We start from the raw sequence: 13,643 nt of genomic DNA, 5'->3' as shown, positions 1-13,643 counted from the left end.
AGTTCGATTCACGCTCATGGCCAAGACCAGTGATGATTTTCTGAACCAGTTGTGGACCTTCCCTAGGTCGACTTAGCCGCAAATGAGTACCTGGTGCGATGTGTAAATAAAGCCACTCGGGAGTGAAAGGCAGCCAGGCTTGGTGCCGGCCGCCCACCCCCTCGTGTGCCGTGCCAGCTTTCATAGGCGACACTTGCCAACAGCACCTGCTCCAACAGACTGTCAAGGCTAGATGGGGGATCTTTGTCTTTTTTATATACTGAACATCTCAAAAGAGTTTGGTGTGACGTGAAGAACGTGTATTGTAAGCGGCGGGAACTGGACAACAACCGGCTGTGGCCATGGCTTGCAGATGATCAGCAAGGCAGCCAGCTCCACGGACGTGCATGAGCTGTGCCTCTCCAAGGAGGACTTTGAGAGGAAGGAGCGCAGCAATGAGGCCATCTACAGCAGCTACATCCGCAACCGCATGGTGGGGAGAGCACCGCACTGACAGACACAAGCGTAGGGGGCATGGAGCCACAGACAAAGTTAAGGCCATCCACACTATGGGCTTTAAAAGCCCAGTTTAATTAAAACTATGATTTTACTGCTCTCTGTGACCCCGTGGATCTCTCTGAGTCTGTGAGCCTTAAGTTTCTACATACGAGTCCACTGGGCTCTAACCGAGTCTGCCGGTCTCTATATGAGCTTATGGTTTCTTTGTGTGGTCATTGGTGACTGTGCTGAGATCATCAACTTGCATACACTTGAGAACAGCTTATTCTAGATTTGAAGCTTTCGTGACTGCAAGGAATCATCTTCTTAGGTTCTTTCGGTAAAGCCACGCAGAAAGTAAAATAAAATAAAAACAAAAATCACGACGTTTCGGAGGCAACACAAGTCTCCGTCATCATTAAGGGATTACATCTTGAATCATTGCCTCACTTGATACAGCTAATCTGGCTGTGACGGTCCCACCTGATGACGGAGACTTGTGTTGCCTCCGAAACGTCGTGATTTTTGTTTTTATTTTATTTTACTTTCTGCGTGGCTTTACCGAAAGAACCTAAGAAGAACAGCTTATTCACAGGCGGCTGCCTAGATTCACATCCGATCTATGCCACTGCATCCCCGAGTCGCCCTGAACGTGTGCGTGTGTGCGCGTTGCCGTATGTGCTCGCACAGCCGGGCGACTCATCCCACGTGAGCGCCGACGATGACCACTTTCTGCGGAGCCTGATCGCAGAGGAGAAGGGCAAGCCCAGCTTTACCAACGTGGTGGTGACGGGCATTGCACTGCCGCACATCCACTACCTCAAGGCGTCCTTCCACACGTGGACGCGCCAGCTCGCGTGCGTACCCCCCCTCCCCCCCTCGGCTTCTCTCCTCTTTCCCCACACCTGTCCCTATTTGATTTGTTTAGGAACAGTAATACCTCGGTTAACAAATCATCTGGGAACGAAGCTCCTGTATTACGAAGTTGGCTGTTGAGGGCTCCCCTTACTATGCAATGATCTAAAAAATATCTTCAGAAATGGTGAAAATCAATTGAAAAGGGTGAAGCTTTAAATGCTCCGCGTGTCCTATAAATACAATCGAGTGGGGTTTCTGTGCTGTTCATTATCAGGAGCCAATCGGCAAAAAGCTTCACAAGTCTCCCTCACTTGGCCCATTTTGGTCAAATGCGATCGTGTTTTTTTCAGTGATAAAGTAACTTAACTTACCCCCATTATGTCATCCAACTGACAATCGAGTGCGAGTGGCCTTACTGGGAAAGAAGCGCGGCGGAAATCCATCTCTTCGGAAACAAAAATGCAGATCGTAAAGGAGAGTAGAGGCGGGAGAGATGAAAAGTGATGTGGTGCGTTCCTTCGGGTTGGCGCAGTCCACCTTAAAGACCATTTTAAAAACCAAGCGGACAAAGTGAAGGCGATTAAGCAGCAATGGTTTCCTATTCTATACCCCCCTTCTCTGAGGTCCTGATACGCATCCCAATGTCTCCCATGTTACATCTACCTCTAGTAAAGAAGTTTCTGATAACAAAGTGACATCATGGAACGCATCTACTTTGTTGACCTAGGTATCTATTTATAAAAGAGAAATGTGTGAATGTGTGTCTGTTAGAAATGTTTAGCATACTTCCCGACATGCACCAAACTTGAAATTTGGTATGTGGGTAGCTTCCAGACTGTACATAATGCATACAGTATAAAAATAGACTTTTGTATTTTGGGGTGGGGGGGGGTGGGCGCAATAATGCATATATTTTGCACGGCAAGTGAGCGTTGACGTCACATCTGTGATGTCACCCGCATGCGGCAGCGATACGCAGTGTGCCTGCTGACGTCACACCCCCCCCCCCCCAAACCCTCCTTCCGCACAAATGCGCGGCGTAGCTGTCTTGACTATTTTCAGCTCGCTATTAAATATAAAGCGGAAAATACATCTGTTTGTGTGAAGCAGCAAAAACTCTCGAACGCTGAGCTCTGAGGTCATGACATTTGCACGGCTTACGCTGTCTGGAATTTCTAAGGGAATGCGACTATTTTCAGCTCGTCACGTCATTCCCTTCCCGAGTTGCCTAAACCGACCTTGCGTATAAGTGGGTTAAGGTTTAATTTCCTTGAGTGAAAAACATCCGATTTAGTTAAATTGATTTGTTTCGGCTTTTTTCTATCTTGCAAGCATAATTATTTTTCAGGGTTTTTTCGGTGAAATATAAGGGAATAATATGAAATGAATCCTGGACAAGAATCCAAGTCCCGGGCGAAGCCGGGTAGCAAAGCTAGTACCTGTATATGATTGATTCATAATACACAATGACAAAAGCCAACCCTATTTCCCAGATCGTTTGATATCTCGCATGAAACAGATGGATTTGACACACCGTTCACACACACACACTGGCTCCTGCCCCTGGCCGACCCCCTTTGTCTTCCCAATCGAATGATGCCAGCTTTCTGTCGTCTGCCAGCTACAACCAAGCCTATCCCAACCCCTCCTTATCAGTCGCAACTTGTTCTACTGTCATCAAAATTTCACAACCACTTACAATAACCCAGTTCATTTCAAATAATAATCGTCCGATGTACAATTTTATAACACGTCTCATAGGCTGCAGGGCCACATGGAAGGTAGCGCAAGACAATGCGGCAACATCGCTTGTTGGACCGTACTTTTATGCTCCTGTGCCAATGCTCCCTGCCTTCAACAAACCCGCAACGATCGGTGTCGTAAATCGTGTCTAAATAACCACCATTTCCCGCACGGTGTGGCAAGCCCCTCATCGAGCAGTAGATTTCCAAACAGGCTGGAACGTGCACTTTGCCATGATCATTTGGGCGAAGCCTAGATCCCAACACACGAATCGGTGTTTCCGATCGCGCTGTCTGGAAACATGGTTCTTTCCGGATACCAACGTAGCCCAGCACAGCAGGGCGTGTGATTGCCGGTGCTGTGCCCGCTTGCTGTCCGTGTGCAGACACATCTACCACTACTACATCCACGGTTCCCGTGGCAATGAGCTGCCCACTGCCAAGTTGGCTGCCAAGCGCCACGTGGCCTCCAACATCAACATCAAGGCGAGTGCTCTGCGCAATCCCACGCAAATGCGGGCGCCTTGCAGAGCACCCACACTTTTATACTGCTGCGGTTTATGAAATTTGCCACAGTTGCTGTTGTTGCTGCTGCTGGTGGTGGTTTGTGGCGCTGGTAGTAATGGTGTGGGAGGTGATGGTGCTGGTGTCTACTATCGTTTCTGCTGGTGGTGGTTGGTGGTGCTGGTAGCATTGGTGGCTGGAGGTGATGGTGCCAGTGTAATTCATGCTGTTGGTATTAATGGCACTGGTAGTAGAAGTGATGGTGCTTGTGTCGATGATGCAGCTGTTGCTGCTACTACTGATGGTAGTGGCAGTGCTGTTGATAGTGATGCTTCTGCTGCTGTTATTTCTGTTGCTCATGGTTATTGGTGGTGTTGGGCGGCGGTGTTGATGACGGCCGTCGCTGCTGCTGCCACCGCCACAGATTGCTCTGTATGAGCGGCAGCGCGCGCTCAAGGTGGTGAACCTGCGCGAGGTGACGGATGACATGCAGACGCAGTATGTCCGCACGGCGTGCGATACCTTCGAGTTCCGCGCGCGCGAGTCCGGTAACTTGGGATCCTCCATCGAGGGCGTGATCCGCTACCACCCGTTCCTGTACGACCACGAAACGTACCCCAAGGACATCGCCTTAACCCGCAGTGAGTGCCATGTAGTGTCTTAGCGGTATCACTGTCAGTGCTGCAGAGTGCCTTACCGCTTGCTACAACGCATTTCATTATTCCCTCCCCACACGGCCACAGTGTTTTCTCCCCATTCATCCCATTGGTCTCTGCATTCATCCCATCGTCTCCCTGTTCATCCTGTTATATCCCAATTCATCCCATTGTTCTCTTCCCATTCATCCTATTGTTTTCTCCACCTTAATCCCATTGTTCTCTCCCCCTTCATCCATTGTTGTCTCCGCCTTCATCCCATTGTTCTATCCACCTTCATCCCATTGTTCTCTCTGCTGTCATCCCATTGTTCTCTGCCCATGTATCCCATCCTGTGCAACCCTATCTCCTCCCCGTGCATACACTTGATCTCTCCACATCTCACCTCTGCCTGCTTTTCCCTGTGCATCCCCATTTTCTCTCCATCCACCCCCCGCCGTGTGGTGCAGACGAGCCGCTCATGGACGAGGAGGATTACGATGTATTCATGCTGAACCCAACTCCACAGAGCAAGCGTCCCATGTTTGAGTGCTACTGGAACGGGCGGCTCATCCCCTACACCACAATCCAGGAGTGAGCGCTGACAATACCACAAGGCGATGGCGATATGAACACGGGAGACGCCGCATGACAACATAACACAGCAATACCACGCACGGAGACATCACACAGAGACACCACATGGGAATACTACACAACATTACCACACGGTGACACCACACAGAGATGCTACACGGCCACATGGCGACACCACATTGTGACATGGAGGCACCACAATGTGACAGCACACAGTGACAGAGTGTCCCACTTTATTTGGATGCTCAGCCAATTCCATTAATGAGGGTTTGGCTTCATTTGGGGAGGAAATGGCAGAACCCGGAGAAAACCAATCACTTACACGTTCGGACGACACTCAGCACTGCCATCTCCTGGCCACAACTCCGATTGCCGCACATCGTAGAGGTTACACCGTTGCACGTCCACAGCATTGTCCGTCATCCTGTTGCCTCCCGTTGTCGCCATGCCCCCCATCCCCGGCAGCTTTGAATGGTGCGAGCGGCCGAAAAAGTATGGCTCCGTTCCCCCCGAGTGCTACAACCGCATCTCGGGCTGCCTCTTCTCCAACGATCGGCTGCAAGTGAGCACCAACAAGCTGACCTTCATGGACTTGGCAATCCGACTCAAGAGCAAGGACACCATCTTCACACGCCTCGTGAATGGACAGGTACCGCCGCCCACTGCGCCATTCCGTTCACAACGCAGATTTTTGTTAAGTGTTTATGGGCGGGCGGGGGGGGCGGTCGGGGGAGTCACTACTATTACCCTCCTAAATATGATCCGATATGAACGAAACTTTAGTAAAAAGTTGTGTTGCCATTAGCGACTTGCCCAAATGAAAACCACCGGGCACGCTGATCAAAATGTTATTGCACAAAACTTGGAAACATGAACCAATACAAAAAGGACCGTTTGCCGAAATGGAAAAGGGTATTGCCCAGACGGCGGCTTCTGAACAGGTATCTGTCTGCGTCGTCCTTCAAATTAAATGCTTCTATGTATGCATGATGTTTCCTTCCTTGTGAAAGAAAGCTGCCGGTGGCCGGCCGGTTCAAGTCTCCAGAGTTTGGAGGCAGTGTTATATGTGCTCTCCATCGCTCTTCACTCTCCCTCACCACGCTGTCACACTGCGCCTCTCTCTCTCACACGCTTTCTCGCCATTCCCTTCCCATTTCATTATCGCTTGTGTCTTTTGGTCTCTCCTCTCTCACTCTATTTCTCTCTTGCTCGCCCTCACTCATTTTCTCACGCTCTCACTCAACCTTTCCATCGCATCTCTCTCCCCCCACACTCCCTCTCTGCCACGGTCTACATCATTCTATCCACTTCTCCCTCATTTTCACTCACCATCCTGCACCCTGACCACCCCCCCCCCCGCCCACTTTTGCGCTCTCAGGAGCAGCGAGCTCGCATTGAGCGCGAGTTCCTGCAGTGGCTCAGGGATTGCCATGAGCGCTACGACAAGCAGGTGAAGTTTTCGGGCTTCTGCTGCACATTGACACGCTCCGACGTGCCCAAGCGCATGCAGACGCCCTGGGCCGTGTTCTCGCGCATTGAGTGGGATGGACGCCTCTTCAACACCGGCGACCTGGTAAGCATAGTACGAGCAGGGGGGGAGAGGGGTGCGGTGATGTGACCTCGCGGTAGTGGCAGCCGGTGGTGGCTTTGCACAAAAATTGCGAAACTTCGTTCTCGTGGGTTTCGGGGAGGTGCCATACCCTGGCCCACCAGGAGACGGCGACAGTAAAACCTTGGATTGCGAGCATAATTCGTTCCGGAAACGTGTTCGTAATCCAAAGCACTCGTATATCACAGCGAATTTCCCCATAAGAAATAATGGAAACACGTGATTTTTTCCACAACCCAAAAATACTGTATTCATATAAAAATGATTAATACAAAATACCTTTTTATATTTTTATTATTTAAATTTAATATAGAGTAATAAAATGTATTAATGCAATTTAATCGTGGCTGGTGTGAGGGAGACGAGAGAGAGGAGAGGAGGGTTATTGTGTAGGACGACTTTCACTTGCAGGACAGTTACTAAAGAACAGTCACTACACTTGGACACAAAATAAAAAAATGCTTACGCACACACTCGTGGTCACAACACTATAGTAAACAGTCTACGCTCGCACGGATGTTGACTATACGAGTGAGGCACGCCGACTGAGACCGAGCATGGGAGACCATTACCCACAATCCCGCAGCGAGAGAGAGAAGAACCATCGGCTAAGTTGTGATCACGTGATGCTCTGCAGACAAAGCGTATACTGTACGTACTACAGTAGTACTCGTATTGCAAGACATCGCTCGTTTATGAAATTAATATTTACTTAAAAAAATTTGCTCAACTTGGAAAACACTCGCAGACCAAGTTACTCGCAATCCAAGGTTTTACTGTATATGTGTAGTGGTGATACGCGCTGGGTGTATATGTCGTGTGCCAGCGCGTATGTACGGGGGTGTGTGTGGTGACGCGCGCTGACGGGGAGGAGCAGGCGTCAGTGCGCGGGTGGGGGTAGTGCTGCTGATTGGCTGTGTGCCGGTGACGCGCCCAGAGGGAGTGATCGGGTAGCAGCGCGGTGTGATTGGTCGGGGAGTGGAAACACGCGCTGAGCGGAACCGGATCGTAGGGATAGCGCGTGGGGATTGGGTAACTGAGGAGCGGTGCCGACGTTGAGGTCCGCATCCGCTCCGTCTCCCGGGAAGAAGGGGTATATAAGGTGATGCACAGAGGAGCAGGGGGCAGAAGTGGAACCATCTAAGAATGAAGACGAAGGTGCAGAGATAGAGCCCGGAGAGGAGAGTAATGGAGAGGGAGAGAGAGTAAGGTATAGTGTGTAGCCAGCGAGAGAGAGAAGGTCTACACGAGCTGAGTAATGTATAGTGTGTAGCCAGCGAGAGAGAAAGGTCTACACGAGCTGAGTAATGTATAGTGTGTAGCCAGCGAGAGAGAAAGGTCTACACGAGCTGAGTAATGTATAGTGTGTAGCCAGCGAGAGAGAAAGGTCTACACGAGCTGAGTAATGTATAGTGTGTAGCCAGCGAGAGAGAAAGGTCTACACGAGCCGAGTATGCATACGGTGTAGCCAGCGAGAGAGAAAGGTCTACACGAGCCGAGTATGCATACGGTGTAGCCAGAGGGAGATGCAAAGTCTACACGAGGCGAGTGGAGAGTGTAGCAGAGGCGCAGAGTCTACACGAGGCGAGAGAGGAGTGTAGCCGAGGCGCGGAGTCTACACGAGGCACAGAGAGCCGGCAGCACAGAATCCAGAGTCAAGAGAAGCGCATTGTGAGAAGAGAGGCCACGCGTTGTATTGTTACGAGTCAAGATTTAATAAAAGAAGTGTGTTCCCGTCAAGGAGTTTCCTGCCGTCATTTTCCAATACTTCATCTGGCGTCAGAAGTGAAACGGGCTTCCAAGTATGGAGACGAGGAAGACCCGTAGGACCCACGGGATTGACCGCGAGGAAGACCTGGACGACTCGGGGCCGCTGGTGGCGGGGGGTGAGGAAGAGGACTTGCCCACGCTGCAGGGTCCGTCGACGGCGCCGGCCGAGCGACCGGGGACAGACGCCGGGCTTCGTGAGGCGCACTCCCGACTGGCGGAGCTGCTGCTCGCCGCCGCGTCCATCTTGGCGGAGATCAGCTCGTCGGGAGGAGCGGGGACGGTGGGGGACATTTTACAAGGTCGCCCCGCAGATTCCCGCCAAAACGAATGGGGGATTCCCGCCATTGCGCCTGGGCCTACTTTTGGCGGGAACGGCGAGCGCCACGTGGTGGTGGGTTCCCAAGCGCGCGCATCGACGTCATCAGCGCGCGAGGGGGTCCGCCATCTTACGTCTGCTGCTGGAGCCACCATCTTAGACACCGACGGACAGGCGGAGAGGAACCACGAGGCGGATGACTTCATTTTTCAGCAGCGCCTGCCCACGTTGTCAGCCTTCAAGGCGGAAGGCGGAGACTGGGGCCAATTTCAGCGAAGGTTTTTGGCCCATCAAGAGATGTCAGCGTGGTCCGATGCTACGGCGCTGCGGGCATTGCCCGCCATGCTGGACGACGATGCGCTCGCGGCCTTCAGGGCTGCACGGAAGTCGGACCGCTCCACGCTGAAGGATGCGCTGGGGTTGTTGGCCAGGGTCTACGGGCCTCCCTCTACGTGCCGCCATCAGTTCTACGCAAGACGGAAAACGGCCACAGAGACCGCGCTGGCCTATCGCACGGCGTTGCTGGCTCTTGCTGATGCTGCGTTCCCTCGGATGGACGAGGAGGGCCAAGACGCGATGGTTTTGGAGCAGCTGCTCAAGTTGGCGCAGGACCTGGGGGTCCCTATCAACACAGCTGACGAGATTGATATTTCTTCTTTGAGAGTCGCCACGAGTATTCAAGCGCACGAGGCCCTACAACGGAAGCAAGGCGTTGGTTGCAACGCTGCTGTCGTCGCAGCCCCGGGTTTGGTGGTCGCCGAACCCCAAGTCGTCAGCCCACGAGAGGAGGCGTTCGCCACGGGACGACCAGGGGACTGGAGGCCGGGGGCCCGGTCGCCTCTGCGATCGGGCCGAAAGTCGGAGCAACCAAGATCTACTCCGACCCTCGTCACGTGCTATAACTGCGGCCTCCGGGGCCACGTGGCGTCCGGGTGCCGCGCTCCGCGGCAGCGCGCCATGGGAGCTCGGCTGGACGACGACCGAGAGCCCAAGTCATCTCTACAATCCCCGGCAAGTCGCGGCACCTCACACGCTCGGCCTGTTTATTCGGCACACATGGGACGCCGCGTTGCGGCGGAGGAGGGCCGGTTAAGGTTCGGGGATTCGGTTCGGCGAGGGGGGTTCGGCCGGGACCAGGGAGACATTGAATGGGCGGAATTGGGGCATAGAATTGTGGCTGCTTCGGCGGGTTCGTCCGTTGTTACGGGATCTATTGATGGGGTTGAGATTAGGGTGTTAGTGGACACGGGGGCATCGGCAACTATTATATCGGACCTCATTTATAATATTCTTCCGGTCCAATGTCGTCCGCTGCTTCCAGTGGATGTGCCATTTTACGCCGCTAACGGGGGATCGTTGGGCATTATCGGTCAGGTTAGGGCGTCCATTTGCATTGGAGATATCAAATTGTCGGGACCCGTTTTCGTTTCGTCTTCGTTGGCAGTTCCGTGTCTTTTGGGCACTGACTTTTTGGCTAAAATGCCCATTAAAATTCTTATCGATCAACGATGCATTGAACTGCCATCGGGTCGCCGGATTTCATTTTTGACGGGCCCTACTGACATTCGGACGGCGTGCGCTACGATACAAGCGGTGGCGACGCAGACAGTGCAAGTGCCCCCGGGTTCACAGATGTTGATTCCCCTCCGGTTGCGGAAACCATGGGTGAGGGAGGCTTCGGGACAGAGTATGCTTTTGGGTCCTTCTAACAAGGCTGTCGGGGGTCTTGATTTATCGGTGGCTCACACTTTGGTGCGGGCTGACAGGGATCCGTTTGTGATGGTTTTGAACGCGGGGTCGCGACCAGCTATCATTCCGCAGGGCACCGTGCTGGCTCACGCGGCGCAGGTCCCTGGGGATGATGGGTTGGTTGCGCAGGTGGGCTCGAGCCCCGCGCGGAACGTTGAGCCAAGGGAAGACCTTGAGTGGGTCCATTCGTTATGTGCCGCCTCGGACGATTTGTCGGCGGCGCAGGTGGGTGCGCTGCGCGAGTTGCTCATTGAATTCTCTGATGTATTCAGTAAACATAAGTATGACATTGGGTGCACGGATTTGTTGCACCATCACATTGAAACGGGCGATGCGGCGCCGGTCAGGCTAAATCCCTTCCGACTGAGTCCCGTGGAGAAGGAACATGTTCAGTCGGCTGTTAACGATATGCTAGAAGCCGATATTATTTCGCCCTCCTCTAGCCCGTGGGGAGCGCCTATTGTGCTGGTTAAGAAGCAGGACGGGTCCCTGCGATTCTGCGTTGATTTCCGTCGCCTGAATAAGATCTCTGTGGCTGACGCGTATCCGCTCCCCAGGATGGATGAGTCCCTCGATGCATTGTCTGGTGCGCGATATTTTTCGACTCTTGATTTGTTATCGGGGTTTTGGCAGTTGCCGCTCGACGAAGAGTCGAAACCTAAGACAGCATTTCGGACTCCAGGGGGGCTGTTCCAGTTTAACCGGTTACCCATGGGACTTCACTCCTCTCCAGCGACGTTTCAGCGACTTATGGAGCTGGTTTTGTCGGGCTTGCAGTGGGATACATGCTTGATTTATATGGACGATGTCATTGTTTTCAGTAAAACGTTTGAGGAACACCTCCGGCGATTGAGAGGGGTGTTCTTGCGAATGCGATCGGCTAAGTTGAAATTTAAACCGGCCAAATGTCACCTCCTTCGTAGGTCCGTTAGATACTTGGGTCACATTGTCGATTCTTCGGGGATCTCCACCGATCCCGCGAAGACGGATTGTGTCGGTTCGTGGCCGACACCTACGTCCGTTTCTGACGTGCGTAGTTTCATCGGGTTTGCTTCTTATTATCGGCGGTTCGTTGAGCACTTCGCCACTATTGCAAAACCCTTGCACGCTCTAACGGCGAAGGGAGTGAAGTTCAAATGGGGACCGGAGGAGGAGGCCGCGTTTCGCTCCCTCCGGGACGCCTTGGTGGGTGCCCCACCCTTGTGTTATCCCGATTTTGCCAGTCCCTTTTTGCTGGACACGGATGCTAGCAACACGGGCATTGGGGGGGTGCTATCCCAAGTCGTTGGGGGTGTCGAAAGAGTTGTCGCCTACGGTAGTAGGGTGTTGTCTCCGGCGGAGCAGCGCTACTGTGTCACCCGTCGCGAGCTGCTTGCCATTGTTTTTTTTGTGCAGCAGTTTAGGCCATATCTTTATGGTCGTCACTTTACAGTCCGAACGGACCACGCGGCGCTACAGTATTCATTGAGGGTCGCCCAGCCCTCGGGCCAGTTGTCGCGTTGGTTGGAAGTCCTCCAGGACTATCAGTTTACGACTACGTACCGTAAGGGGTTGCGACACACGAATGCCGATTGCTTGTCGCGGTTGTTGCCTTGTGATGAATGCGCGTGTTTGTCGGGATCGGCGCGCTGTAAACCGACGCTTGCGGGGGAGATGGGGGCACTGGCTGCGACAGCGGGCGCACCGATCGGGGATGATTCCACTGCCTCTCAGGGTCGGGACTCGCTGCTCTCGCTGTCGCTCAGCGAATGGGGCCGCCTCCAGATGGCGGACAGCTCGCTGCTAGCGTTGCGCCGCAAGGTTGGGGGTCCCGAGGGGGACCAGGAGCGTACCGGCTCCTATGTACTTGAGCGGGGCGTGTTATTGAAATGGGACAGTTTGTCCCGGCGGAACGCACTCGTGGTGCCTTCCGCTGTGAGGGGGAGGGTTGTCTTGGCGGCACACGAACGCCTCTTGCACTTGGGAGTTAATAAGACGCTTGCCCTGCTTCAGCGTGACTATTACTGGCCGGGAATGGGAAGTGATGTGGTGCATATTCTGAAGGGGTGCGTTGAGTGCGCCAGGCGTAAACCACCGGCCGTGGCAGCTAATCCACCGCTGCAATCTATTCAGGTCTCGCGTACCAACGAGCTCGTTGCACTCGATATTTTGGGGCCCTTCCCAGTCACGCCGAGAGGGAATAAATATTTGTTAGTGGGGGTCGAATACTTTACCCGATGGCCTATGGCGTGGCCTCTCGCTAACCAGTCGGCAGCGGCTGTGACGGATGCCTTCGTCCAGGGCTATGTCCTGGACAAGGGGGCTCCCGAACGCCTGCTGACCGACCAAGGTAAAAATTTTTCGAGTAAATTGTTGCAAGAGGTGTGCGATCTGTTGGGGACCAAGAAGGTGCGTACCTCCCCGTACCACCCGCAGACTGACGGGATGGTGGAGAGACTCCACAAAACCTTGACTTCCATGCTGTGCCAGCAGGTGTGCGAGGCACATGTAGATTGGGACCTGCAGGTCCCGGGAGTCCTTGCCGCGTATAGAATGGCCCCCCATGCAGCTACGGGGTTTTCCCCATTCTATTTGATGTACGGTCGGGAAGCTGACCCGCCAATAGAAACGCAACTTGGCCTGTCCGCTCCACGAACTAATTCTAATTTGGCAGAACATATTAAGTTTAATATTCACAAGCTGACAGAGGCAAGGGAGGCCGCGCAGCTTAATTCGCGGGCTCGCCAAATTGCTAATGAACGGTTGCGGGCACGGAAGGTGTCCATGCACGAATGGAAACCAGGTGACAGGGCCTGGCTGCATTGCCCTCAGGCACCCTTGGCTACGTCGCCTAAATTGTTGAGACCGTGGAGGGGACCCGTGGAGGTCGTGCGCGTTGCACGGCCCCAGTGCGTTCAGATAAAGTGGGGAAAGCGCCGGTGGTACGTTCACCCCTCCCGACTGAAACCGTTCTCGCCTCCATATGGCCTCCCCTTGTGTCGTGATGGCCGGGCGTGTGACGTGACCGGCGACCCAGAGGGGGAAATGTCTCTGCCTGATCCACACGTATCTTCGCCTGATCTGCTCCCAGGTGTCTCGGAACTGACAGCTGCCGATCACCGGCGGCCGGATCTCCGCGGCGGGGCCGGCCCTTTCAGGCCCGTTCCGCGCCGTCTGGAGCAGCCGGAACCGCCGGACGGTCGTCAGTGTCCCGCCCCATACGATGGACCAGCCAGACGGACTCGCGCCAGGTCGTGCTACTTTGCATGACCTGCCTCGTGAGGAGTCGGGGCAGTTGGAGCGCCTCGTCACTGCGTGTAGTCGCAGGGACGTGGGGCGCGTTCGTTTCGAATTTGCTCGTATCGTGTTATTGTTGACTTTTCGGGTTCATTGTCAATCTGTACATA

The 13,643-nt window shown here is 53.7% G+C and overlaps 1 protein-coding gene across 4 annotated transcripts in view; it reads left to right on the top strand.

Annotated features, from left to right (window-relative positions):
• Nucleotides 1-13,643, top strand: part of SMCHD1 (structural maintenance of chromosomes flexible hinge domain containing 1) — a 102,758-nt gene that overhangs the window by 17,817 nt on the left and 71,298 nt on the right. For all 4 annotated transcript variants that reach the window (XR_013587260.1, XR_013587261.1, XM_078604837.1 and 1 more), the window contains exons 7-13: nucleotides 353-472; nucleotides 1,168-1,334; nucleotides 3,464-3,563; nucleotides 4,006-4,222; nucleotides 4,687-4,810; nucleotides 5,279-5,462; nucleotides 6,192-6,386. Coding sequence is in view for 2 of the 4 variants with exons in the window: in XM_078604837.1 (XP_078460963.1) it covers nucleotides 353-472; nucleotides 1,168-1,334; nucleotides 3,464-3,563; nucleotides 4,006-4,222; nucleotides 4,687-4,810; nucleotides 5,279-5,462; nucleotides 6,192-6,386 (1,107 nt within the window). In the remaining 2 variants the exon portion in view is untranslated. The remainder of the gene's footprint in view (nucleotides 1-352; nucleotides 473-1,167; nucleotides 1,335-3,463; nucleotides 3,564-4,005; nucleotides 4,223-4,686; nucleotides 4,811-5,278; nucleotides 5,463-6,191; nucleotides 6,387-13,643) is intronic.

Source organism: Lampetra planeri, chromosome 23 (genome assembly GCF_965212315.1).
Source record: "Lampetra planeri chromosome 23, kcLamPlan1.2.h2, whole genome shotgun sequence".
Taxonomy (NCBI): domain Eukaryota; kingdom Metazoa; phylum Chordata; class Hyperoartia; order Petromyzontiformes; family Petromyzontidae; genus Lampetra; species Lampetra planeri.
The sequence above is the reverse complement of the archived record's forward strand: the minus strand, read 5'-3'. Positions and strand labels throughout refer to the sequence as shown.